The 26,044-nt window shown below is 43.2% G+C and overlaps 1 protein-coding gene across 1 annotated transcript in view; it reads right to left on the bottom strand.

Annotated features, from left to right (window-relative positions):
- Positions 1 to 12,232: 12,232 nt before the first annotated feature.
- LHFPL6 (LHFPL tetraspan subfamily member 6) overlaps positions 12,233 to 26,044 on the bottom strand; it is a 145,545-nt gene continuing 131,733 nt past the window's right edge. The window contains exon 4 of the mRNA XM_074566819.1: positions 12,233 to 13,321. Within this exon, the coding sequence (XP_074422920.1) occupies positions 13,203 to 13,321 (119 nt within the window). The 3' untranslated portion in view covers positions 12,233 to 13,202. The remainder of the gene's footprint in view (positions 13,322 to 26,044) is intronic.

Below are 26,044 nucleotides of genomic sequence, written 5' to 3'. Positions count from 1 at the left end.
GAAGATGAGCAGAGCAGTGTCCATTGCACCCTGGTGGGCATCTGAAGCATCCAAGGAGAGAGTCAGCTTTGCCCAGTGTGGTTTTGCCCAGAGAGATGGCAAGGGTAATGAAAGCAAACAGTCGCCAGAGTCACTGGGATGGACACCCTGCTCCCCTGCACCCACCTTGCATCAGTTTCCTCCCCTTGCTGTGGGTTAAGGGCAAGGAACTCAGTCAAAATTATTGTGGAGAGCAAATCGAGAAGAGGGTAGAAAAAACTGACTGAGGGAAGGAAAGTTATTAGCATGGAAATCACCGTAGATAAGTCAGGGGGCAAGGGGAATCTGAGTTTATTCATTTAACAGAACGGAGATGTGAGGACTGTATCTGACAAGAATTTTAACAGGGGGATAATGCCTATGTGAGCGTTGTGTGTGTTTGTGTGCTTCAAAATGGCAACAGGGGATGGTGAAAGAATATATATCCCTGTGGGCTATAACATTTGCTAAAATATGTGCCCACTCCTGCACACTCATGCACTCTGCCAGCCCATTCAGCATCCCAGTTCACAACATTGGAAAATTACCCAGCAGATATTTTAGGAGGAAGGTTTACTGTAACTGCTTCCAGTTAAGAACACTTAAGTTGCATTTATTTGCCAAGTAGTAGTGTTGGCTTCCTGATTTTTATGTGAAAGAGTTTTCATCTCAAAGGCAAGCCATAAAAGTAGATTCCCCAGTCTCTCTTCTCAGCAGCCCAAGAAGTACAGCACTCCAAATCTGTCATAGACCGAGGTGGGGATATTTTTTCTGAAAACCTGTTGTTTAAATATTGGCAGCACAAGGCTGTTTTAACATCACTGATTCCAAACAAAAAGAGACACAGACATGAGAAGATTAAAAGACTAAAAACAGAAGTGTATTTTGATTTCCCAGAGAATACACGATATGCAAGAGTTGTGTTTGCAGAGGATTGGCAGGACGAGGATTCGCCAAACTGGGAGCAGCTGTCATAGCAACCACATCCAGGCAGAGAACTGGTGTCAATCAGACGTCACCTGGAAGGAAATTTCCCTGCTCAGAGGAACACTGTTCTGGAAGGAAAATTTTGGAAGCTGTTGGCTAAGGCACCTTCATAAAACCTTGAAGATGCAGGTGACGGAGTCCCTACCAGAAGGCAGTGATGGGAAGAGCAATGGTTTGAGAAGGAAACTTGGCTTATAGACTTGTTTCTGCCTTTCCTTGCACAGACAGCTCTTGGCAAGACTACATGAATGTCCACCTCATTTTCCCTGTTTCTCAAATGGAGAGAACCATTTGCTGTGTTTGCAAAGTCCATTGAGACCTGCCAACGGAAAAATGCTGTATGTGCTGACACGAGCACCAGGAAGGATGCTGAAGCTTCATGAATGACTCCTGATTTTCTAGAAGTAGTATACACAGACATATATTCAGCGGGATCTTTTGCCTTCCTTGTGGGGTGGCTTTTGCACAGTCCCAATGTGTAGTGATGCTAAGTCACTGCTCAGCAGTGACTGCAAAGTAGGTTGCCTTGCTGCACATCCTCTATTCTCTGTTTAATGGTAAGGTAGAGCCTCAGCAGAGCTGCTTTCAGGATGGACTGCCTGAGCTAAGTGAGGCAGAAGGAAAGCCATGAGCTGGACACCACTCCCCAGCACCCATCTGCACCAAACCCACCAGAATCCCATGCCCTGGAAGAGTGCAGGGCAGTGGTTGGGTGGCTCTGATGACACCTTCTGTAGTGAAGCTTTCCTCATGGCATGAGAGGCTGGCATCGTGCTCACCAAGTGGGGGACAGCACCTGCTGGGCATCCCTGGCTCTAGCTCCACCCATGCAAGATCTCACGCTTGTGCACGCTGCCCTGGCTGGGCTTGTAGTGGTGGGTAGATCTTGGCACTGCTGTGGGTTGTACCAGCCCATGCTCAGAGATTCACTTGCAATTTGCATGCTCTGATCCTCTTGCAATGCCGCACAAGAAACATGTATCGGAACAGCGCTTTGTCCAGGCTAGTTTATCCCACTTCTCAGAGTGCACATGCCCAAGGCCATGAGTCAGTGTTCAGAGGTGTCTCGGTATTGTTCATTTAGTGCCTTTAATTTAGCATAGCTGAGCATATAAGACATATTATTATGAGAAATCTTGTTGCTTCCCTGTAAGTTCAGCCCTTTCGCAGTGAGAACAAAAATGTTGTCATTGTGCTGAACTGTAGGATGCTGAGAATAAGTGGGTACTTTGTCATCAGCGGTAACACTGTGGAAGGCAGTCCAGTTTTCTTCCTGCCTCCCTGAGGTTGCTTCTCCATTGCTAAAGCTCCCCCAGTGTGTCCCTTCCTCATGTTCTGCTATTTTTAGATGCCACTTCTTCACAGGCAGTTGATCCACAAGTCAAACAAATCTATGGAGTCTCCCTTGTTGTGGAGATTTTCAGAGGTTTAGTCCTGAACTGAGATCAGACAACAGTTGAGAATTCCTTGACTTTTTTCATTAGGCAGGACTCACAGGAGGGAACCCATGCTGTGCCCATAATCCAAAGCCTCCTTAAGAAACCTCAAGTTCTGTCAGATCCCAGGCAAGAAATATCCTCAGACCTAAGGAATAATAATGCAACAGGGCCCATCATCCTAAAGCCAGCTCTCATATTCTGTGCAAAAAGTGTAGGTTTCTACTGGATTCTGTTTTTAATATTGGTAAAGTCACCAGCTGCATCCTTGAAAAGCAGTAGCATGTTTAACATGTTTGCAGCAATTTTCTGCTTCCCTTGTATTAATTTCCGATACAGCAGTGTACTAATAAGAAGCCAAGAGATACAATATAACTCTGACAACATGGGAAAGTCACTACGATATCCTTCAGCTCCTTGAGGTGACATTGTTTTCCTACAAAACAAATTGCTTATCACAGACTCCATTACTCAGGAGATAGTAAACAGTTTCCAAAATCCATGCCTCTTAGGCACTAAGAGGATCTTCAGGACATTTGTCAGCCTCACTTGTTGTTTTGGGGGAACATTTTTTATGCAAATAAGTCTAACTTCATGGAATATACTGACAAACATAGATGTGTTTCTTCTTTTTTTAACCCATTAAGAAAGCATAGGTGTCTGTAGATACTGGTGTGGATTCAGACAATTGAATTAGTACTGAGACTGGTGAGGGATAAACAGATGCAAAGCTAGAGGTAAGTAGACTGGAAAAAATAGTGCTAATATGGAAAATATTACCTCCTTATTCAGAGGATGACCTCTTTTTGCTGTGTCCTGGAGATCAGCTGGTACTCAGGGCAGTTAGGGTGGCAATTAGGGTCCAAGTCTATTGCCTTAGCAGCTTAGCTGCTGGCCCTGTCAGAAGTGCTGTCCAAGATGTGCAGAAAAGTTCTCAGTCACCTTTTTATTTGCTCATCTCATACGTGCCATGGTTCAATGGTCTATAGCCAGCAGGTGCCAGGGACTTGGCCTCTCTTCAAGCTCATGATGTAAAGGAGAAAAAGATTTCTAATTTACCACTGTTCCGGAGATCTCTCCCCATCCACAGTGCTTCAGCTGGTTAAAGCATCATCACAAGGTGTTTTGGGAGCAATACCTGTGCTACCTAAAACACTGGGCAGCTGAAAACCACCTGCCCCAGAAGCTGGGCTGTGAACTGCTGTGTGTCTTGGGCAATGCATTTAAGGACTGTCAGCGCCTTCACTCTGCATTGCTATGAAAGGAAATAAATGTTCAGATTGGCTGAAATGGCTCCAAGCAGCTAAGAGCATTTTATAATTTTGCTGAAGGCAGCTCTGAATGGTCCTGCTGTCTTAGTGGCAATGAAAAAAGAACAGCACGCTTTGCTGCTAAGTACATTTACTTCTTGACTGTTGAAATCATCTGTCTGAATGAGGCTCAGGCAGCAATGTTTCCTAATTATGAAGGGCAGTGAAGTACCCCACACTGAGTGCTGCATTCACGGGAGTTTTACTGTGGCTCCCAAAGGAAACTGCATATGAATTAGATGGCTGACTCTTACGTGAAAAGCATCTGCGTATTTCAAAAATACAGCCCTGAAATATCCACGCGTGGTATCAGAGTATTTGCACCAGTGAATACAGTGGCTTCCACCAGGAAGAGCAGTGTCTTGTAGGAGTAGAATTAGGCGTGGGAGAGAGGAGGGGAGAAGCATGAGGCTTAATAAACATTTAATTAGACCTCAGTATTGCTAATATTGGATAAGCTGGAGACAAAACCAGCTCCGTTGCCTGCAACAGAAGTTACTGAGAGACCGTGCAGCAATCAGTTTATGCTTATATACATGAGTCTTCTGATGCAGTGTTGGGAATTTCAATACCAATTATTTTCATTCAGGTGTATTATCAATAATTCTTAAAAAAAAAAGTTTGCAGCTTATCTTGTTTGCAAGACCCCTATCATTTTTTCATCATTTTCTGTCTAGTCACCTGTTAGGTCTCTCCGATTGCTTGTTTAACAGCTGCAAGTTAAGCATAGCTACACTGCAGGCCACAGGTCACACAAAATCAGCTCCTGAAAAGGTATGCCTCAGTGATCTGACACCATTAGCTAAAATCTCTTTCAGATTCCCCTGGAGAGACAGACTGGCCCAGAAATCTGCCCTAGAATTCACATTAGCTGATGCTGACAGTATGCACGGGCATAACAACCTACAGACTGAGGAGCCATGAAACTGCTCACCAGTACGTGTCAAAACTTGAGTCGCTCTTCAGAGAGAGGTGAATACCACTTCCACACGTTGACAACAAATGCAGATTTCTTAATATTTCATTACAGGGCTAAACAATTAATGTGATTCCTCTTTGAAATGTCACAGCACATCTGGGCATGGCTGGCTTTATTTTCTACAAGTTGCCACCTTGTAAAAAGGTGACTTCTTCCCCCTTACCACAGACAGGTTTGTCACCTGCAGTGTGACTTCTCCTGGTATTGTTGCCCCCAAGGACCTGAAAAAAAAAAAGAAAAGCTATTAGTGATGGCTGCTGCTACATTAATGTTGTTGAATGGTCTGCAAGAGAGTGGGATGGAACAACAACTTTGGAAATGAAACACTTTCAGTATGCTGCAGTGTACTGTGGCATCTTTTTCTAATGGGTTATCCTGAAATGAGGTACTCTGATCCGTTGGTGAGAAGCATCTTCTAACTTTCCAGAAGTGACAGCCATGCTCTGCAGCAGCAAGTTGTAGCAAAAGACTGGGAAGTGTGATGTGAAGAACAGCAGCAGATATCCCGCTCACAGCAGGCTTTTGAGAAGGGGCAGGATCAGGCTCATCATTTCCTGGTGTGGCTGTACGGTGCACACACTTGCAGGAGCAGGGTGAAACAGCTCCTATGCGAAAAAAGTACTAATTTTAGCCAGAGAGAGGGGTAGGTGTAGTAACGCACTCAGTGTTTTTATTTCCTGTGTGCACCATAATTAGGTATTAATCCCAGAAGTGCAGAAAACAAATGGTATGTTGACAGCTACTCGAAAACAAATATCTCACACTGTAATTCTTAATACGGACACTGAGCTTCAGGCAAGAAGTATTTTATCTTTTCAAATGTATTGTCCTAATTATAGCTTTCATTTTAACTGAGATTTCCTTTCTCTATTTCCTTACCAAAAGACGCTACCATTCAGTAAAAGAAAGTCTTTTACTAACTCTTCTTCTTGCTATGGAGTAGAATTATTTTACTTTAGGATAGGACCCAAGAGCCCTACTGATAGATTGGGAAATATTTGTCCTAGGCGCTGTACAAACAGAAAGCTTACTGATACTTTTGGGGGTATAACATGGAGGAGAATAACCCAAATGCTTCACACAGCGAGTTACTGAGCCACAGTGAGTGATAGGTGTGGAGCACCTACTACCACCCTGTAGTGGGGTCCTCAGAAAATCCACCAGTATATGGCCGCGTTTCTGCTTTCTGTTCTTTGTCCTTTGCATTTGGCAACAGGAAGAGTCCCTTCAGACCCTTCCAGCCTGGTAATATCAGCTAAGAACCGCAGCCTTACATCACATAACAGATTTTACCTCTTATCCTTTGAAATGTTCATTATGTTAGTTAATCCACTTTTCATTTTCTTCCTCTGGAACAGGCAAGATAAGGACTCACAGCTGGCTTGCTTCACAAAAAAGGTGCTCTATTGTCCAAATCCAGTTGCTTGTTTGTCTGCAAAATCAAAGCAAAATTTTTTTTTTTTTTTTTAAAGTTGATGATCTTTGAAGACATAGCTCCTAAATAAACACTGTTTGCCAGTATTACATGACACACAGATTTTCACTTGTAGGATCTTGGTTTAGTTAATTTTCAAACACCAAGGAACATTTAGCTAAATACAAACCCAAGAAAGATACAGGCATTTTTGTTGTTGTTTATAAAATGTATATATATGTGTGTGTGTGTGTATTTTTTCCATAGGAAAGAAAGAGGGACAGTTTTCCGGAACATAATACAAAGCCAGATATAGAATAGTTATGGCATTTTGCCCATTGAATCTGTGCCTGAGTTAAGCCAGTGGACGTTTTGCTATTGGCTCCTGTAGTTTTTGGCTCAGGGTCATGGAGTTTAGTCCCAGTCAACTGAAGTGACTGGAATCCTTAACAGAAAACAAAATATACACATCAACTGCTTCCTTTCACTTTAGCAGCTACCGCGCTTTCAAAAGGCCAAGGTTTTGAAAAGCGGTCACATCTGACAGAGGTTTAGGGAACAGGATAAAATTATTGGGCTGAGGGGCAGAGGAATTTGTGGAAAAACACCCACTCAGCAGTCCTGTGTAGGAAGCTGCCATCCATTACTTGAAACGCTCTGTTCTTTGGGGACGAGCTGGAGCAAAGGTGCTTTGCAGCATGGCTGTCTACACAGCCCCAAACCCTTTATTTATTAAGTGTACTTAAATATTAATTTTGCTGGCTGGTATAAAGAGAGTCAAAATTACCTGTAGCTCCTGGAGAATGAGAAGAGGATGAAGACGTTCATGTATGCAGAGCAGGGCTGCAGGCAGTTTTCAAAAGCACATGGAGTGCCTTGGCTGCTGCTGTTGTCTTTACCCTCCGTAGCTGAGGCTTCGTGGTGGGGTCTCACCCACCTGGGATGCTGCAGGAACTCTACATGAGCATTTCCCTCTGCCCCAGGTGGGGACGAGCAAGATGGGAGTGCTCCCTGCCTTTAATATGTTCTCTTGGGAACTCAGGCAGTTCCCTCCATAAGAAAAATGTCTGGAAAACCACCTGAGTGGTTACAGACTCAAAGACTCACTCTTTGGGCTGCTACTTTTAGTGATGCTCAGTATGGCCCACAGTGCTGGTTGAGGAGATATTTGAGGGCCTCAAGATATCCCTGTGTGATGGAGGATGCTTAAAGCGGAGTAGCATATTTTATCTACTCTTAGGCAGCCAGGAAAGCAGGCAACAATGCGCTGGGCTCTGATGATGTAGATATGTATAATGAAGCTGTGACATATGTTCCTTTCAGATTATCATTTTCCTTATAATGGCTTAATTTAATATGCTTGGCATAACATAGAATATCCCTAACACTGATATTCTTAGCAGATCCTTCCAGCACACTAAAAGGTCATAAAACTGTCCATGAAAGGAGTCAGAGTCTGTCTTTACTCAGCTAAAATATCCATATAAATTTCAATGAGCATTCTATTTCTTGGTGAGGAACATGAAAAAAGGACACCTATTTATGTTTAGCCAAAAAATCATCCTTCCTGCCACTAAGACAACTGAACTTGAAACTGTTTCCAATTTTTCCTCATTTTCTCTGATCCATCATTATTTAAATAATAATAATAAAAACGCTTAATACTTCTTCGAAAGCATATATTTAAAATCCTGTCTGCTTAAGGGATTACACTAAAATGTCACTTCTAAAAAAAGACATATCTAATTTCACCATTGTCTCTCTGAAAGGTTAAGTATGTAGAGTAGAATTAATGCTTATGTTGATGTACAGATTGTCTGTCTTGTCATTCAGTTTGATATTTTTCATAGGCTATTTCAAATTCTAGAATGACAGATAAATTGCAGTTGCAACTGATTTATGAATTTTCTATCAAGAAAAAGGAAACAGAGGGGTTAAACCACCTCAGGAGCTATCTAACTCTCATTTCAAAACATTTTTAAACGTATGGGTTTTTTCATAAACAAATATTTGTATTTTGGGGAGGGAGCAAATTCTACAGCATGTAGTGAAAATTTGCATCATCCATTAGCATGTAAGTCTTGAAAAGTAAATGGCTTTTTTTACAGAAAGAGCATAGTCCCCTCTCAAAGTCCAGACAGGGTCTTCACATGCCTCATATTTATGCAGAAAAGCTTCTCCCTGACTTAACGCTTGAATGACAGAATTTACATTTTCCCTCTCAGGAAATACTGCGTCAGTGCTCAGGACAAGAGCCTTGGCACTGCACACCACGCTGCATGGATGAAGAATGTCCTCAGCTCTCTGGGGTTTGGGTGGGAGAAATTCCTACTCAAAATGTGCTCTTCCGAAGACATTCCCAAAGACCAAACTTAAGTAAATAAAGTATTGCACCAAGTTCTTCCACCTCCAGTTGCCTCACTTAAACTTGTTTATGAAGTAAATTCCCAACTTCCAGAGTTCAATTTTTTTCCTACCCTTCATATCTCAAGATTTGTTGATGACCATTTTTTTCTGTTACTGAGCCATGCAAAACAAAAGCTAAGCACACAAAGGCAACAGCATCCCAACACCTTATTTCCAGTGGTAGCCCCATATGACCTCATTTCAGTGACTGGCAGCAGTCAGCACGCATTTATCAAGAGCAAACTGTGCCTGACCCACCTGGTCTCCTTCCACGGTAAAATGACTGATTCGTGATTGAGGGAAGAGCAGTGGTTGTCGTTTGCATGGATTTTCGCATTGCTTTTGGCACAGGCTCCCACAGGATTTTTTTGTACCCAGATTGGGACATTGTGGTCTGGATGGGTAGGCAACCAGATGGGTAAAAGCCTGGCTGGATGATGAGGCTCAGAGGGTCATGGCTCCTGGGCAGACCCTACCTGGATGCTTGTGGCAAGTGGGGTATCACAGGTCTGTCCTGGGACCTGTCCTGTTTAAAGGGTTTATCAGGGACCTGGAAGAGGTGGAGGAGTGTGCTCTCATCAAGTCTGCAGACGACACCAGGCTGGGGGAGAGTCAATATACTGAGGGGTAGGGCTGCCGTTCAGAGGGACTGAGACAGGCTGGAGGAATGGGATGACATTATGAAATTCAAAAGGGCAAGTGCCAAGTTCTGAACCTGTGATGGAAGAAGCCCCTGCAGTGATGTAGGCTGGGGGCTGCCTGGCTGGGGAGTAGCTCTGCGGAAAGGGCCTGGGGGCCTGAGGACAGCGAGCTGCACAGCAGCCAGCAGAACGACCTGGCAGCAATGATGGGCAACAGCCTCCTGGGCAGCATTGACAGAAGCAATATGGAAGCAAGTGATGGTCCTCCTCTAAGCAGCACTTGTTAGACCACATGTGGATACCACATCCAGTTTTGGGCTCCCTGGTCTAAGAAAGAAATCAATAAACAGCAGCTGGTCCAGCAAAACTCATCAATTTGGTCAGGGGTTGGAGCACTTGTTCTGTGCACGAAGGACAAGTATCGGGGCTTATTAGGCCTGGTGAAAAGATGGCTTGTAAGGGGGAACAATAACCCAGTAGCAGCCACCCAGTACCTATGGGGAGGTGACAGAAGATGGAAATGAGCTCTTCCCAGTGATTCTTGGTGGGAGGATGAGAGACAGAGGTCATTAGTTGAAACAAGAGATCAGTTATGAGGAAAGCTGTTTCCCCATGAGGACAGTCAGGCTGTGGCACAGGCTGCCCAGAGATGTTGTGCATCTCCATCTTTGGAGGTTTTCAAGGCCACATGAGATAAAACCCTAAGCAACCTCTTCTGGCCTTATGAATGACTCTGCCTTGGGCAGGAGGCTGAACTACAGAGCTCCCGAGGTCCACTCCCACCTGAATTATCCTGTGGTCCTAAGATAACTTCTGACAAAGAACAATTGTCTGTGACCATATGATTTGTTTCTATATAGCTCCTGTATTAGTTAGGAGTGACAGATGAAACTTGCTGCTCACAGAGTATTTGTTGGAAGCCGACTGCGACTTCTGACATCTGTATTGACACAGGGCTCCAGAATACAGGGTGACCTGGACTTAGGAAGTGTCTAAGCACTGAAGGAGTGAGATTTTGGAATAAATTTCCCAATGTAATTGTAGGGGGAAAACTGCTTAAATATTTTTAAAATAGAGGTTGATAAATTTATGGACAGTACTGTGTAATAGAATTGCCAGCAATGTCAGGGATAGGACTTGTGCAAGCTTACAACTTCTGTTTTGACAAATGCAAGGCCAAGCTCCTCATCTTCAAGAATAAATAAATGGAAAATTAAACACAGTAAATATTGTAAATATTTCATTGACGCTTCATACTGTGAAATTGAAAGCAATTTTTTCCCCAGTTCAAAGTTATTAGAGTTTGTAGCTGTGAGGCTTGATAACCATGATAATAAATGGTATTTATATTCTAGTGCAAAATGGATATCAGAAATGAAAATGCACAAATATGGACAAACCTAATTAAGCTGTGATTGGTTTATTCATATCACAGCAGCTGAAGGCTATATGATAAACAGCTACAAAGCAGGTGCAGCATATATCATTGGCTTGATTATTAAAAATCGGCATTTTATTCAATTCCAAATTAAAAAAAGGAGATTGTATACAAATCCAGAGAAAGTCAGTCATGCTATAATTGTATTGCATTGTAAGAAAAACCTAATTCTCTTCATGAAGTAATCGCGTAGCTCCCGTTTGTCATGATAAATCAAGCTCTCATCTGAGCCCAGGAAGATCTAAAAAAAGTCAAAATGTTCTCCACAATGCATGGCCCAGGATATAATCTAGAGAGGCTCAAATTTAGAATAACAATTATACTTTTATAGCCAAGTCACTGAAGCTTTGTATAGCAAATTGCAGTTTCAGTGGAAGGAAAGGCATGTTCCCGCAGTAGCATATTGTCCAGAGGCAGCATTTTTCTGTTGAGATACCTACCAAAGATCTTACCAGAGCCAGGGAAACCACAGCCAAAGTTGTGGTTATAACTCCTTTGGTTTTAATAAAGCAGCAGTCCATAACCCTAACAGGCATATTCATCCTTAGCGTGAGGGTATCATCTGGAGTGTCACTGACCTCCCACAGCAGGTTTGGATATGGTCCTGAGCGCTCACTAGAAGGGACAAGCCATGAAACCTGGAAGCAGGAGGGAAGCGCTCCATGTCCCACTGCTGCTGGTGCCACTGGAAGAGCATGCAGGGAAGCAAGACCCCACGGCACGGTTGGTTTCCTTCTCAGCAGAATTGCAGTTGGATGCGATAGGGCTATTATGGGCTAATCTGGGAGGGGTAAGGTACAATTTTGTTTTCACTGCAGGGTGCCGTAAAGTGAATATATAATGCTTAGCCTATAATGAAACTCGATAAAATTGAGTTCAGCAGTATCAGGATTGATCACTGTAAACTGACACTGCTATTTTCCATGTTCCTCCAAAAAGCTGCCCGGTGTACTGTACAAAGCAACTGCACGATTTCAGAGTTGCAACAGCTACAAGTGTTATTAACCAGCAGAACTACAACTAGAACATAGACGGTAACTTAGAAATACATGACACAAATACCATATTGGTAAAAAAAGAGCAGAAAAAAATATTTGAAAGGGAATAACATCACTTAATGTCATGATTGGAAAACCCCTTACAAGTTCCCATGCTCTAAGTTCACATTGCATTTCTTAAAAAAAATAAGAGGTTGTTTTTGAGTTTTGTGCGTACTTTGCCAGTGCCTTGTGCAGGGTATCCTGCCAGGTGGGCATTTGATTGGTGTCGATGCTAAGTAAGGGCTTATTTCAATCATCTTAACAGGAATATGCAGCGCTGTGTGAGATGCTGAGTCTGCAGCAACCAGGCCAGAATGAGGAAGGTCTCCCTGAAGTCCTGCAGAACACCTGGCGGAATCAGGCAAAAGCATGGGATATGCTAGAATGCCTAGTGGCAATAGATGTCTATCCTCAGGCAATGTAACTGAATCCTAAAGGTATATGTTTTACAGGGAGAAAGGATACAGCATGGTTATAAACGTCATTTTTACCCCTGAGGATTCTTCTAACGGGGATCTGGGAAAGGAAATTTTTCATGTAGTGACACGACCAGGCATTGCAAATATTGATCAAGGAAAAATTTATTTACAGAGATTTTTCAAATACAAACATAAAATAGCACATATTATATATATATTTTTTACAAAAATGAATATTGAAATAATAAACATGGTACAGCACAATACAACATCAATGAGCTAAACATAACAGCAACAGAAATCTATGTCTGGAAGAAGTTTCCTGTTAGTCGTACATAACCAACAGAGCTCTACAGTACCGTGAGTGGAATTTCCAATGGACAGAAAACCATCCATTTACTGCACTTCATAAAAGTACTATAGGAAAAGGCTACATATGCCAAGTAATTATGTTGCATTTTTGTAATAATGCTGAAAACACAGAGGCTTAATAAAAGTTATATAGGGCTGAATAAGCAGTGGCTAAATGTTTGGGGAAGAAAAATGTGTAGAGAATATACAAAATACTGATAAAGTGGTTTATTGGTCCTTTTATTAAGTTTAATGTATAGATTAAAAAGTGTTGCAACACTGAATTTTAAACCACCAGAGAGAAGTTAAAAAAAAAAAAAAAAAAGGAAAAGATAGAAGAATCGCACCAAAAGAAGTTTCCTCTCATATTGTGCCATGGTCAACACCTGTGCGTGCGTGTGTGCTTTCGGCAGCGCCGTGCCAAGGGGCTGCCGGGCACTACCCTGGCCCCCCGGCTCCTCAACAACCCCGCAATTCATCGGTGCACGCATAATTTCACCATTTGCCAAAGCAGAGTTTTCCTCATATTTTTTCGTGGAGCAGACCACGGGTAGGCTTGGGTGAGAAAGCCCTTCCCTGTCCAACCCGGCCAGGTGGCTTTGTGCCACCATTCACCTCCCTGTCCTCCCTGGGGCCACCCACTGTCCCACCCCACGCCCGCTCCAGCGAGAAAGCACTTAAAAATTTCTTGTTCATCGTCATTATCCAGAAGACGTCGTCAAGCCCCTGGGGCGTCTGGCAGCGCCCGTGCCCCAGGGCCGGCTCAGTAGGGGTACTGCTTCTGCTTCTTGCCCGAGAAGCAGGCCAGCCAGGTGCACACCAGCATGGCCGCCGCCGCTCCCCCGCCCGTGCAGTAGTAGGCCCAGCCGATGTGGCAGGTCCCTGCAAGGAAAACAGAGCGACATGGCACAGCATTAGCCAGGGAAAGAATCATAGAATCATTGAATGGTTCTAGTAGGAAGGGACCTTAAAGATCATCTCGTTCCAATCCCCTGCCATGGGCAGGGACACCTCCCACTAGACCAGGCTGCTCAAGGCCCCATCCAGCCTGGCCTTGAACACTTCCAGGGATGGGGCATCCACAGCTTCTCTGGGCAACCTGTTCCAGTGCCTCACCACCCTCACAGTAAAGAATTTCTTCCTAATATCTAATCTAAATCTACCCACTTCCAATTTAAAGCTGTTACCCCTCGTCCTATCACTACACTCCCTGATAAAGAGTCCCTCCCCATCTCTCCTGTCGGCCCCCTTTAGGTACTGGAAGGGGCTATGAGGTCTCCCTGGAGCCTTCTCTTCTCCAGGCTGAACAACCCCAACTCTCTCAGCCTGTCTTCATAGGAGAGGTGCTCCAGTCCTCTGATCATCTTCGTTGCCCTCCTCTGGACCCTCCTCTGCGTCACCACCCACCTTTCTGCCCACCCAGGAAAAAGCACTTTTCTAGGTTTCTGCCCACTTGTACGCCCGCCTCAGATAGGGAATGCAGCACATAATTCAAGCAATTAGAGAAGACAAGCTGTTTATATGGCTCCCCTAATTTTCTATAGTGGTTCAGCAGACAGCCCTCTGAGCTCGCTTGCTTGGCTGGTTGCTTTTCCACGCAGGGGGAAACGCCACATGAGAGCCAAAGCAGAGGCACCAGCCATGGGACAGGTGTCCCCCTGCCCTCCCAGCCCAGGGAGCACCTGTGGCACCGCTTTCCACAGTGGCTGCAGTTGGAAGAGGGGTTTTCCCACCCTTCTCTTTCTTCTCTTCCTCCAGGCAGTGTCTGAGGATATTCTGATAGTTTTTGCCTGAGATTTTGAGGGCTTGTACCTAACACAATGCAGGGTCAGCTCCCTTCAGAAACAGCTGTGTGGGTCCACCTCTGCCATCTCATCACAGGGCTCAAAACTGGAGCCAGCTGCAAGCTGCTGGGTGACTATAACCCAGGACATGGCTGCAGGGAACCTGTTCATGTTCCCCTCTCACAAGCATCAGTCCTGACCAGGAGTCTCCCAGTGGCAAAGGATCACGGTGTTGGGGATCCACCTGCATGGGGGCTGCTGTGGGAACGGAGTCCACAAATACAAAAATAGAGAAATTTCCCCATGCCCAACTAAGGTCACAACTCATTGCTTAAAACTACACTGATCTTTTGTCTAATGTGTTTAGTAGTGTCACAATATGGCTTTGAATACATTTAATGGCCACACTATCTTTTTTGGCCACAGCCAAACTCATCACCAGCGAATGGTGTTCCACATGTGGACCGTGGTGGACCATAAAGTGATCGCTCCCCTTCCAGGCACCACTCTGCCTGCAGCAGAGAAGGAGATCAGCAGTTGCAGCAGGGAGGAAGCCTCCTCACAGAGATCTCTGAAAGCAAGGAGACAGCTGCTGTTACTCCTCAGGATTTCAGCCCACCTCAAACATAATTTTCTCTTGGGCTGCATCATCTTGGTCATTTTGATCTTTACTGCTTGGGACTCATTACAACTGAGGTTCTCCCTGTGTCGCCATTGTGGGTGATATCACCCTGCTTTCAGCAGTGAGTGCTCTCAGTAAGGCATAAGCAGCAATACAACACTTCCTTCCTGCTCTCTGTAAAAAGCAGCAGAAACCGTTCCCCCCTCCAGAGAACAGAAGGTAACAACAGAGTTTCCATCTAGAAAGACAGAGCTGAAACAGGTGGCATGTCCATACTCTGTCCCAATGGCATCCTTGAGGGCCAGGCTTTCGGTTCAGGCAATTATCAACTTGGATAATCCTGCCTTAGGCACAAGATGCACAAGACATCTGTACATCTCAACATGTCCAAAGCATTAGCATGCCTCAAGGCAGACAGCACGTCCATCAACTGTCTGCAGGATATTGTCAGGCCAGATTTGTAAGGAGACATTAGTGGGAGGCAACAGTTAGGCTCTTGGCCACTCTGAAGATCTCAGGTTGACACCACAGCAGGAAGCATAGCATTTGTTTCATATTTTCTTCATAACCTTCAAAACTTTTTATTTTAAAAAAAATGTCCAGTGAAACAATGATCCTGGCGTGACCAGAGGACTTGAGGAGCTGTGGCCTTGGCTTGAGCTCATTAGCCTCACTCCTTAATGTGCTGGAGCAGAAAGAGAGATTTACTTGATTTTGTAATCTGGTTATGCTCTGTAGATCAACACCATTTTTGGCTTCTTTACATGAGATCACAGAGAGACTCTGACTTCTTAAAGAGACCACCATCAGGAAACATGTAGAGCCGCCAAGTGCCTGGCAATGTCACTGATGCCGATCCTTGCCTAATTGCACAGCAGTCCCTGGAGAGACCTGTCTCTGGACCATCTATTTCTTTGCCTGTGTACACACACTGTCTATAGCTTCTGCTGGAAATTTCAAAACCAGACTTAAGCATACACCAGATGTCTAAATCCATTGTATTGCTTTGAAAATGATCATGTTTATATCAGGGTGGGGTGTGCTAAAGCATTTTTTGTGATAAGATCAACTCCATCTGATAGGTCTTTTTAAATTGCTAAGTATTCCTAAAATTGCTAGAGAATTGTAGTTGTCACTTGAAAAAGTAAATTTTTCTCATCGTGATGCTTCTGGGTAGAGAAAATAAATGTCAAAATGCGACTTTATAAAGAGTTTAAAGATTCACCTGGTAGCACTGACCAAAGTTGTGATCTAAGTGGGATAGAAAGAGTAAATTCAAACTTTTGCATGGTGTGATTTCAACTTTTGTGCCTTGGCAGTGGGAGAGGGGGAGAGTGTACTTGATACGTATTAACAAGAAAGAACTGTTAAATCAGTGTCAGAGATGTGCTCAACAGCTACAACGTGCACATTCAGTCTTGACTGAAGACAATAATGTTTATTTCTCCATACCATGCTCCATTTACCCTAAGGACCACTGCCCTACTTAATGCTCTGAGGCATGGCAGGCAGCCTCTTGATCTAACAAATGCAACGTAGTTCACGAGTGTGAGCCGGGTCAAGACAAACAAATGAAAGAATAGGAGAGTGCAGGAGAATGGATGAACGAGCCGGGAGCCTGACCTCAGAGCAATAATAACACAGCAATAAACCTGGCCATTATTTCCAGTCTGTGTCAGGAGCAATGGGAGGCCTTGGATAAAATAGCTTGATCTGTACTGGGATGATGCTGAGCAGAACAGCGTTTCAAGCTACTGTGCTGAAGAAGAGCCTGCAGCGAGGAAGGTGTCTGAGGGTACAGAACTTAGCTATACTTTTCATTGTAAGTATAGGTCAGTCCTAGGTCCGTAGCTAAGTATAGCTATAAGGCCAGAGAAAATACATCTCAAAGGTATCTGTTGCCTACACTGCACAGTCACGTGTCAAAATGAAACAACGCTACCGCTTTTATAATCCTGTACTGCACAAGGGAAAAAAAAAATAGAAATTTTGAGTTAACGTTTCTGCTCTGGTGTTCTCATTTTACTACATGTATGAGCTATTTTAATCCATTGCATCCTGAAGAAGGATTGTTGGTTGTCAATAACCAGGTAATTTAATTTAGTTTCAGTTTAAATTGTAAAATGACTTCTCCTTCACTTTGATATTAAACACTCATTTTAAAAGGAACATGAAGCTTTATAAGAAGCAGGTGGATGAGTAATTAAATGTAACACCAAATGAAAAGAAATACACCTATAGAAATGTTATATGTTAGATAAGATAGACTTTGATTTCTAGCTTTATATTTTTGTATTATAGTAATGGGTACCATAGAGGGACTCTTTGTCACATTCAAATTTTATTGCACTGACATCAGTGGGACTAGTCATGTATTCAAGGGTAAGCAAATGGTTAAGAGTTTTGCAGAACTGGGGCTTAAATTCAGCCACCAAGTAGAGCAGTTTGCCTTCACGGAGCCCATCATATTAAAGATTAGAAATGCTGCACTGCAGTTTCCCACTTTTTTAATGTCAAAACTCTAAAATTAAGAGTAAGACCACCTAATTTCTTGATAGAATTAAAACGATTCATGAAACTATGTCCATTTTCACACACTCACAAAGTCACAAAACTGTTGTTTTCCCTCAGGATGCATAGGAACACATATGCACGGGTAGAAGTGTGCCAGTCCGTTGAGGGCGTGGAGATGCATGCAAGAATGTGTACATGTTCTTGCTCATAAGATGGGCTGGATCTGGTTTCATGCCAAAGTAAATTGCCCAGCAGCTGAAGTACTCTTCTAGCTGATAGAGATGACGTGCATCACAGCAGCTTCCCTCTCTGCATAGAACTGGTGGTGCTTTTAACACATCAGTCTTTACCTGACAGGTCAGTATGGAGGGAGAAGCTGTGGCTGCAGCATTTGTTAGTTCTGGATCCCTTTTTTTTTCCTTTGGTAAAGGAGAACATAAATAATGGAAGCTCTTGGTTGCTCAGTGAAGCGGGACTGTCCAAGTTGGCTCAGGTAAATTTGTAGCCAGCCATTAAGAACTTTGTTTTCACATTTGTTTTATGGGGATTGGCAGCAAGAGAGTGTCAGGATGAACTCTGAAATCATAGAATAACAGACCTTGCAGCTATAGGGCTGGATGGCCATTTTCCAAGCAAATAAAAGAAGTGGAAGAGTGGAAACATTACACTCCTCTCTTTTGTAACAGGATTGAAAGAAATTGAAAGAAATCCAGTCCCCGAGGATAAAGGACAAAAGCAAGGTGAGTGAGGACACTATCAAAAGAAGATTCAGCAGAAAAGAGTCCCATAGAACATAAGACAATATTTGCTAAATCAAAAGAAATCAAAGAATGGAGAAGGGCAGTTTTGAAGTGATGTTAAAAAACACTTCCATGTCTTTTCCTGATTTCTAATGTGATCTTCAAGGCCATGATACGTGTCCCCTAGCTCCCCCTCTCCTCTTCAATATATAAGGCAAATAAAGATTAAGACAAATTTTGGAGTGACTGAAATTTGGCAACGGAGAATCTGTGGATACTTGATCTACTGTGGATCTGTGCCAGGATCCAGCTGCCGAAACAGAATTTTACCAGGATTTCTACTCATGATATCTTATAAATAATTATCACTTATAGTTATCAAGGTCCTGGAAATAACATATGATTTTCATCTAAAATAACCAGTAATTGACACTTATTAAAAAATATCCAGAATATGAAAGTGTCTTGGATGCAAACCTGTTGCAAGACAGTATTTTAAATATTTGTACCTTCTTTGCTGTTAATGTTAAGACTCTCCTGGGCTTGCAGTCTGGAGTATTTGGCAAACTCCAATCATTTAACCTTAAGTACAGTCTATTTTCCAAGAAGGAAAAAAGGTTTCAGAATTAGCTGGGCTGAAGAATACAAAGTATATACCTTCAAAAATAAAACCTAGAATTCCTACTTGCAAAAAGTTGTGCAGGAGCTCTAATTAACAGCTTCACATGAGAGTCCAGTACTACAGGGAATGTGAATTCATCAATCAGGGTGCTGGAAAAGCAATCAGGGAAAAAAGCAAGGCGTGTGATGTTAAGGGATATACAGGGATTTGGAGATACGAAATCCACAAATGAATGTAAATGATAATCAGCTAATTAATAAGAAGGCACAATTATTTTGAAACAAAGCCAAAATAAATTAAATAGTTGAAGATTTTTTTTTTCTTGACACAGTTACAATGAAAAACTGTCATGTGAAATCAGCTACAAAGCAGGAAAAGAAGTTAAAACTTGGAATGCATCCAGAAAGGATTAAAGTAGTTACGTGGAACAAAGAAAGAACACTATATAAGGTAAAACTGCAGCCAAAGAAATAGCTTGATACAAAATTATGAATTTAGTGAAGCTGTTTTCTTTGTCTGTTGCACGGATATGACTTTCTCGATGCCTCTCTCTTTTTTAAAATTATGTGATTTCTTATGCATGCACAGATCAAACTATTTTGGTTACTTACAATTGGTCAAAGCAATTGTATGGGTATTTTCATCTGTAATTAAATGCATAAAATCTCATAAAGTTCAGAAGTATAAAAAAGTGGAAAAAGAAGTGAGCATAGGAAACATAGGAAGTTCCACCTAAACATGAGGAGGAACTTCTTTACCCTGAGAGTGGCAGAGCACTGGAACAGGCTGCCCAGAGAGATGGTGGAGTCTCCATCTCTGGAGACATTCAAACCCCGCCTGGAAGCATTCCTGTGTAACCTGCTCTGGGTGACCCTGCTCTGGCAGGGGGGCTGGACTAGATGATCTCCAGAGGTCCCTTCCAACCCTATGATTCTATGATTCTATGAAGTGTCAATTTGAAAATCTTCAGTTCTGCTGCATACAGACACCCACTCGTATGACCAAATCCTCCTTTCTTTGGAGGATCACATGATTTTGTTTAATCAAACCTCGAATTTGCTGTAGATGTGCATTTATCATGAAACAATGAAGAGGAATCTAATACCTTGTGTCAATTACAATGCTCAAATTCTCAAGAGCAAATAGCTTACGCCCTGCTAATGAGGAATTCTCCAGCCTCCCTGCTGGAAGAAGTCAGCAGAAGGCTCACCTACTGCAGGAAGTTAAATTAATTTCACCTCTCTTTGGACATCTACAGTGCAGAGACCCACACTGGACTAGTCCCCCAGGCTCCCTCTGGAGACAATGAGGAGAAAAAGACACTTATAAAAGTGTATTGCACTTCATCTTAAGGTAGACATCTGAAGTACAGCAGGTGAACCCTGGTCTAGTAGCACCTACTTTTCTCCCTTTAACTATGAAGGGATTCCAAACAACCAGTTTACCTGCCTTTTTCAAGTAATAAAGAGCACCAGGTATTAGCTCTCAGCTCCCTTTCTGGATGCTGCTGCTGCTTATCTCCATTGATCTTTGTATGACCATGCTCTAACTCTGGTAACAAAGGTAAGTGCCTTATCTCAGAACATACGTGGACGTTGACATAGTCACCAAAGGCTTACAAAGATTTAAGAATGGAAGTTATCCAGGTAGCACTACAGAGGAAATGTTTTTTGATGAAACACTTTCTTTACTAGCACATAGGCTGACTCATTCATTTATCTAAGAACTCGGCAGCCGCAGCTCAGGTACGCTCGCAAAGAGTGTGCTCAGCCTCAGACAAAAAACCAAACTGGTAAAATCTCTGAGCTGTTGGCAGAGGATCTGCGAACAAAAAAAAAATGGTTTTGTCAGATAAACTGCTCGTAGAAAAATACAGCTTTGAAGTTCTTGCCTTTAATAGGATTCTAATAAATTGTCCTACCCTCCAAATCCTTTTCTTGATCGTTTTGGCACTGTATGTCAACGCTCAGCCAGATGCTGAAATGATGCCACCTAAGGCCAATTAACTAGTTGACAAAGCCTTTTTATATTCACTGCTTTCTGTGGGGTTTTTATGTTGTTGTTTTAGTAACTGCACTGTTTGCTTTTAAAGTGCTTTAAAGATCATTTACTGTAATATTTCTACAGCAAAAGTAATTATCAAGTCAACAGTCCTCTTTAAGATATTTCAGGCCCTCTAAAAGTGGCAAAGGGGAACCTTAATAATAATGATCTTTAGAAACAAATACCCCTCAAAAGAGAAGTTCCTGAGAGCTTTTGAGGGCAATTCAGCTGCTTGTTTAGTTCGGGATAGGAGCCAGCCTTTTAAGTTGCTTTCCAGACAGCCACTTGGGCCAGGAAAGCCCTTTCACAGTAGTTCACAGATGGATGGACCACCACAGAGGTCAAGCAAAGGTGTGCGTTTGGAACCATCTGCTTTGGTTGCTGCTGCAGCTGGGCCCCCAGACCTAGGACGTCTCTGTGCATGACAGGTAGTGATGGTGCGTGACAGCCAGAGAACATGAAACAACTGGAGAGGATCTAGGAGGACCTGCAGAAGAAACAGGGTGGGAGGCTATTCCCCGCCTCGCAAGGATGGCATGAACTCAAACAAGCACAGAATGCATTTCGGGTAATCTGTGACAGCAGCTGCCAGGTGGGTAGGCAGGGCACAGCGTGCCAATGGCCACACCTGAGCCATGCAAGCCCTTGCCGCCAGACCTGTGATTTTCACTGCCTTTACTAGCAAAGAAAAGCATCATGAAACTCAAAGATGAGCCCTGAAGGTAGCTACATACAACAAACGCCAAGCCATGTTCGTAGGATGCTTCTTAGCACAAATGTTCACCCAACAGAACAAAAAAGTAAGTCCTAGGTAGGAAATGTATGACATATAAAGTAATCTCTCACAAAAAGGGGCAGGACATAAAACATTCTGGAGCATCAGTCATCCAGGCCGAGCCCTGGCTGCCCAAACGCACCATATTTCCTCAAAAGAAGACAGTTCTTTTTGCAAGTAATTCAATGTAAACATTGAAGTTTATCTTAAATTTACTGTCTTCATTCTTCCAGGCTAATAAGGTAAGTAAGGACGTATCATTTCATACATCTGGTGGTAGGGAAGTGGCAGCTGGAGGCCAGGTGAAATTTCCTAGAGCACCTACAATGGCACGAGTAATCTACGTTTAGATAAATGAATCTTAACTCTAGGTAACCATTTTGCTGTTTGAGCCCTTAGGTATTGGTCTTGTAGTGCTGTTTCACCAGAGGCCAACTGAAGCTCGATTTTGTGAGTTAAACTGAGCATGCCCTGTCCGCTTTGGGACCTTCTGTGGGATTTAGCTGCCTCCACACCCATCACAACAGAAATGAGCGTGCAATGACTGACCAGTCTCTGCATGTCCATCTGGGGAAATCAGTGGCCTAAAATGAAGTCTTATATTGATTTTAGACATTCAAAAGAAATCCTAATTTATTCACATGTATACAGTCACATTTCCCTTTAAAAAAGGCAGGCAAGTTCAGAAGATTTCTTCACACCATGTAAGTTTTGCAAAACGTGGAAGTTTTTGCAAATGTCCGATACAGTCTTCACTTTAATGCATGCTCTCACCTTAATGCAGGGTCCCTCACTTCAATGAATTTCCTGCTAAACCCCTCATTTTTCAGCTCTCATTATTGTGTGGTACATTTAGAAATGAAAACAGAATGATATTAGTGCCTCTAGCTCAGCAAAACTGAATGTGTGCTATATGATATGCTATAAAGATGCTTGCTTTTGGGAAATTGCCTGCTAATTCCTTTTGCAGACCATAGGATTGTGTAGATCTGATTCACTTTCACACCCTTCAGTCAGCAGCTCTTGTACTGCTATGCCACGTCAGTGCTGTCCTGAATGGTCCCAGAAGCAACTCCAGGGTGTAAATAATGCAGCATAACAATAACAGCTTGCATGGTGACAAGAGATTAAGATGATTTTGATCCATTCTCAGACAGTTGATAAAAGTGAAAGGCAATCCCTTTGAGCACTGCTAGTTTATAACTCCAGTCTCCACCACAGGAATTAGACTAGGCCAAATGCTAATTAGACTAAAGATTTTGACTTGGCCACTGGGCAAACAACTGCACTAATTTAAAACATAAGCTTCTCTTTTCTCATGCCACCATTTATTCTTATCATTTGCCCTGCTTCTAGGAGTTACCACCCTAAAAACAGTGGCAGAAGACTGCTCCAGTTCATAGTCTGGTGTCCTGGTGGGAACTCTGCTCCATCCGTGACCTGAGATGGGGATGCCACAATATGGAGCGGGGCCCCAGGATCTCCATACAGATCTTGCTGACTGCCAGGGAGCTGGGAACCACAAGTGGAGGAACACAGCAGAGACCTGTCATGGCCTTAACCCCCCAAGAAGATTTGCCAGAGGTCATTTGTCAAAGCCCTAATCTATCATTGTGCTTGTTTTCATGATGGCAAAACCAGATTGCTAGAGAAGAGCAGACAGCAGACCCCTCTATAGGGCACCAGTCTCTGTCTCTGTCTATTTGTGGAGGTTACTCCCCATCCTCATTAGCAAAACAGCTCATCTATTGAATGCAATTTAATCAACAAATGGGGTTGTCCTTGGCAGGGTATCTTCAGCTGAAGAATGACTCCTCTTTGTAAAGATTGAATTGTACAAACACTTGGATTCGATTGAAAAAAATTAGCCCAATTAAATACATAAATGTTTAAGTAAACCCTTTGGACATAGTTCACTTAATAAAAAACAAATAAATATACAATTTTAAAGAGAGCAGCCAACTGCTGGGCATTTCACAATGTCAGCTCAGGTTTTCTAGAAAAGAATAGCCAAATCCACTTGTACGTAAATTAAGGGCATGGTTATTTTTCCTGCAGCCTTTTTAAATATTGCTTTGGAATGTACACAGAAATGTGTGTGTTTGGCGGGGGTGGAGGGAGGGGGTCCTCTATTCACAATACGGGCTATCTCAGCACCATTTGGAGTGCCTATTAGTCTAATGCTTTTTCAGAGTGCCTGAAGACATGAAGAAGTACTTCTTATCTAGCACACCCACTAAGGATTAGGCTTTTTTTATGGGTTCTTAGCATTGCTATTTATTTATTCTATCTAGTTATGAGCATGTTATGGGGGTTGGGGGATTGTCTTGTTCTGGTGAAGCAAAAATTTTCATTTAATTGCTAGTTCTGGGATATTTCTGGTTAACATTACATTTCACGGTGCACAATTCAGCTGCTTCTCAAGTGAGTTCTTGCAGTCCCTCCTCTGCACCTGCCTCTTGTCTTTCTCATCCTTCTATAATGTAAATTGCAGCTCCCGGGTTTTCTTTTCCACCTCCAACCTCAACCATTTTTTCGCCTCGCCTTTTGCAAGTCCGGAATGAATCTCACCCGCCGCTGAACCCCCACCTTTGCTGGCTCTGCGCTCAAACCTGGTGTGCTTTGATGCTCCTTTCCTAACCACGTGTACACGCTCCCTGTGGCCCGAGCTGCAACAGTTGCTCTGTCATGCTCAAAGAGGAGGCCAAACACTGTCTGCTGATCAGCATACCTTTGAACATCCATCTCACTGAATTAGGCTCTCAGTGCTATCCTTGCCAGCGCCCACAGCAGCAGGAGGTGCAGAACCAGCGCTCCCACCACCACCACCATTTCTCCCATCAGCAAACCAGTGCAGGGCGCGTGGCAGCTCAGCTTTTCGGAGGGCAGATTTTGAATGCAGCGTGTATGTATGTGGTTCTTGAGACAACTCATTTCACGGGCTCGGGAAGAGAAAGCATATCATTGCGGCTTAATCAAATTAAATATTCAAATGAAAGCAATAATTACTTACATTTGTCTTGAGACTTAGTGAGATTAAGTCTTTGAAACATCATTTTGGGCCTGTAGGCTATAATGAGTAAGCCAGTCTCTAATGATTCAGAAAAGACTAGAGGGTTTGGGTTATCACCCATCAAGAGGTATTTATGAAAGACGATGAGCAGTGCGGTTATTAAACGGCCCTCGGACAGTGCCTCTTCGTTACAGATGACTTTGCAAACACAGCACCAAGCCGGCACTGACATTAAGTAAAAAAAAATCCTAGCCAACCATTTAAATTCGCTGACAATCTATGTGGAAAAGAGATGTTTAGTGGCAGAGATGCCTGGCGGAAATCACTACAGCAAATTTCAGCTGTCATTATAACCTGTTAATGAATGTGTTAACATACGATTGCAGCAGATCGGCAAGACCAGCACTCCCGTCAAGTCTAGGCATGCATAACACATGCCCTGCATGCTCCGCGTCCAGAAAATACAGTAAGAATACATGCCTTCATAGTTAATGTAATATATCTCATGGTCCTTATGTGTACCTGGAAGGAAAGCTGTCAGCTGGAATCTTTCACATGGGTTTCTTCACTGACTTTAATGGCAGAGTGATTCAATTTACGCAAATATCTGACTCGTGAGTCAAGACGGAGATGGCAAAGGTGGTCTCAGAGACTCTGCTCTGATTGTGGGCACGACTGCGGTTAAGGTCACAGTTTGTGACTGCCTAAGTGCTGTCTTCAAGGAGCTCAGGCTGGGACAACACCACCTTCTTGTGGGTTTGCAGAGAAATAAGTTGGAAAGGTAACACTTTTCTGGGGAGAGCAATGAGTGAAGCCTGGGAACCAGCAGGCTGTCAGGAGGCACAAGCAGGAATCACGGAGCAGAGCTGCTCACATGCTTGGCATGAAAGAGCAGGCATTGGCTTGCACCAGCGAGGGTATCAATAGCACAGAAGGATATTAGAGCTCAGAATAACACGGTAAAGCTTCTAGAATGTGCCACACATCCCCTGGGCAACACCATTAGTGGCTGCTGCTAACAACATCAGTGGCGGCAGCAGAGATGTGTGCTGATATTGGAAATAGGAATTTCTGGTCCCATGCCAGATCAAATGAACTCCCAAACACCAAAATAATGGTGTAAAGGAGCACGACCTAGAACATCTCTCACAAAGCGATATTTTTTTACCTTTCAATCTCAATTAATTTGCATATCTTCAGAAGAAACATCTCTGAGATGGAAACAAAACTCCTTACTCGTGAAGCCTGGCAGAAATATCAGTGTAAAATTAAAAGATAATGCAGCAGGTTTGTGTTTAACCCTAAGAGACCATTTTCGTCCACTGTTCTTTGCACTGGGGTTACTGCCAGGCTACCACAAGCCCTGCACACACAGCTACGGAAAGGGTTTCTAACACTAACCGTAGGGTTTAGCTCACAGGGGCTGGAAATGGGGACTTGTGTGTGTCCATGCTTGGGAATGGGAGCCTGCGGAGGGTCAGGGTGCTTAGTG

Source organism: Larus michahellis, chromosome 1 (assembly GCF_964199755.1).
Source record: "Larus michahellis chromosome 1, bLarMic1.1, whole genome shotgun sequence".
In the NCBI taxonomy this organism is placed as follows: Eukaryota; Metazoa; Chordata; class Aves; order Charadriiformes; family Laridae; genus Larus; species Larus michahellis.
This window is presented reverse-complemented; position numbering and strand designations above follow the sequence as displayed.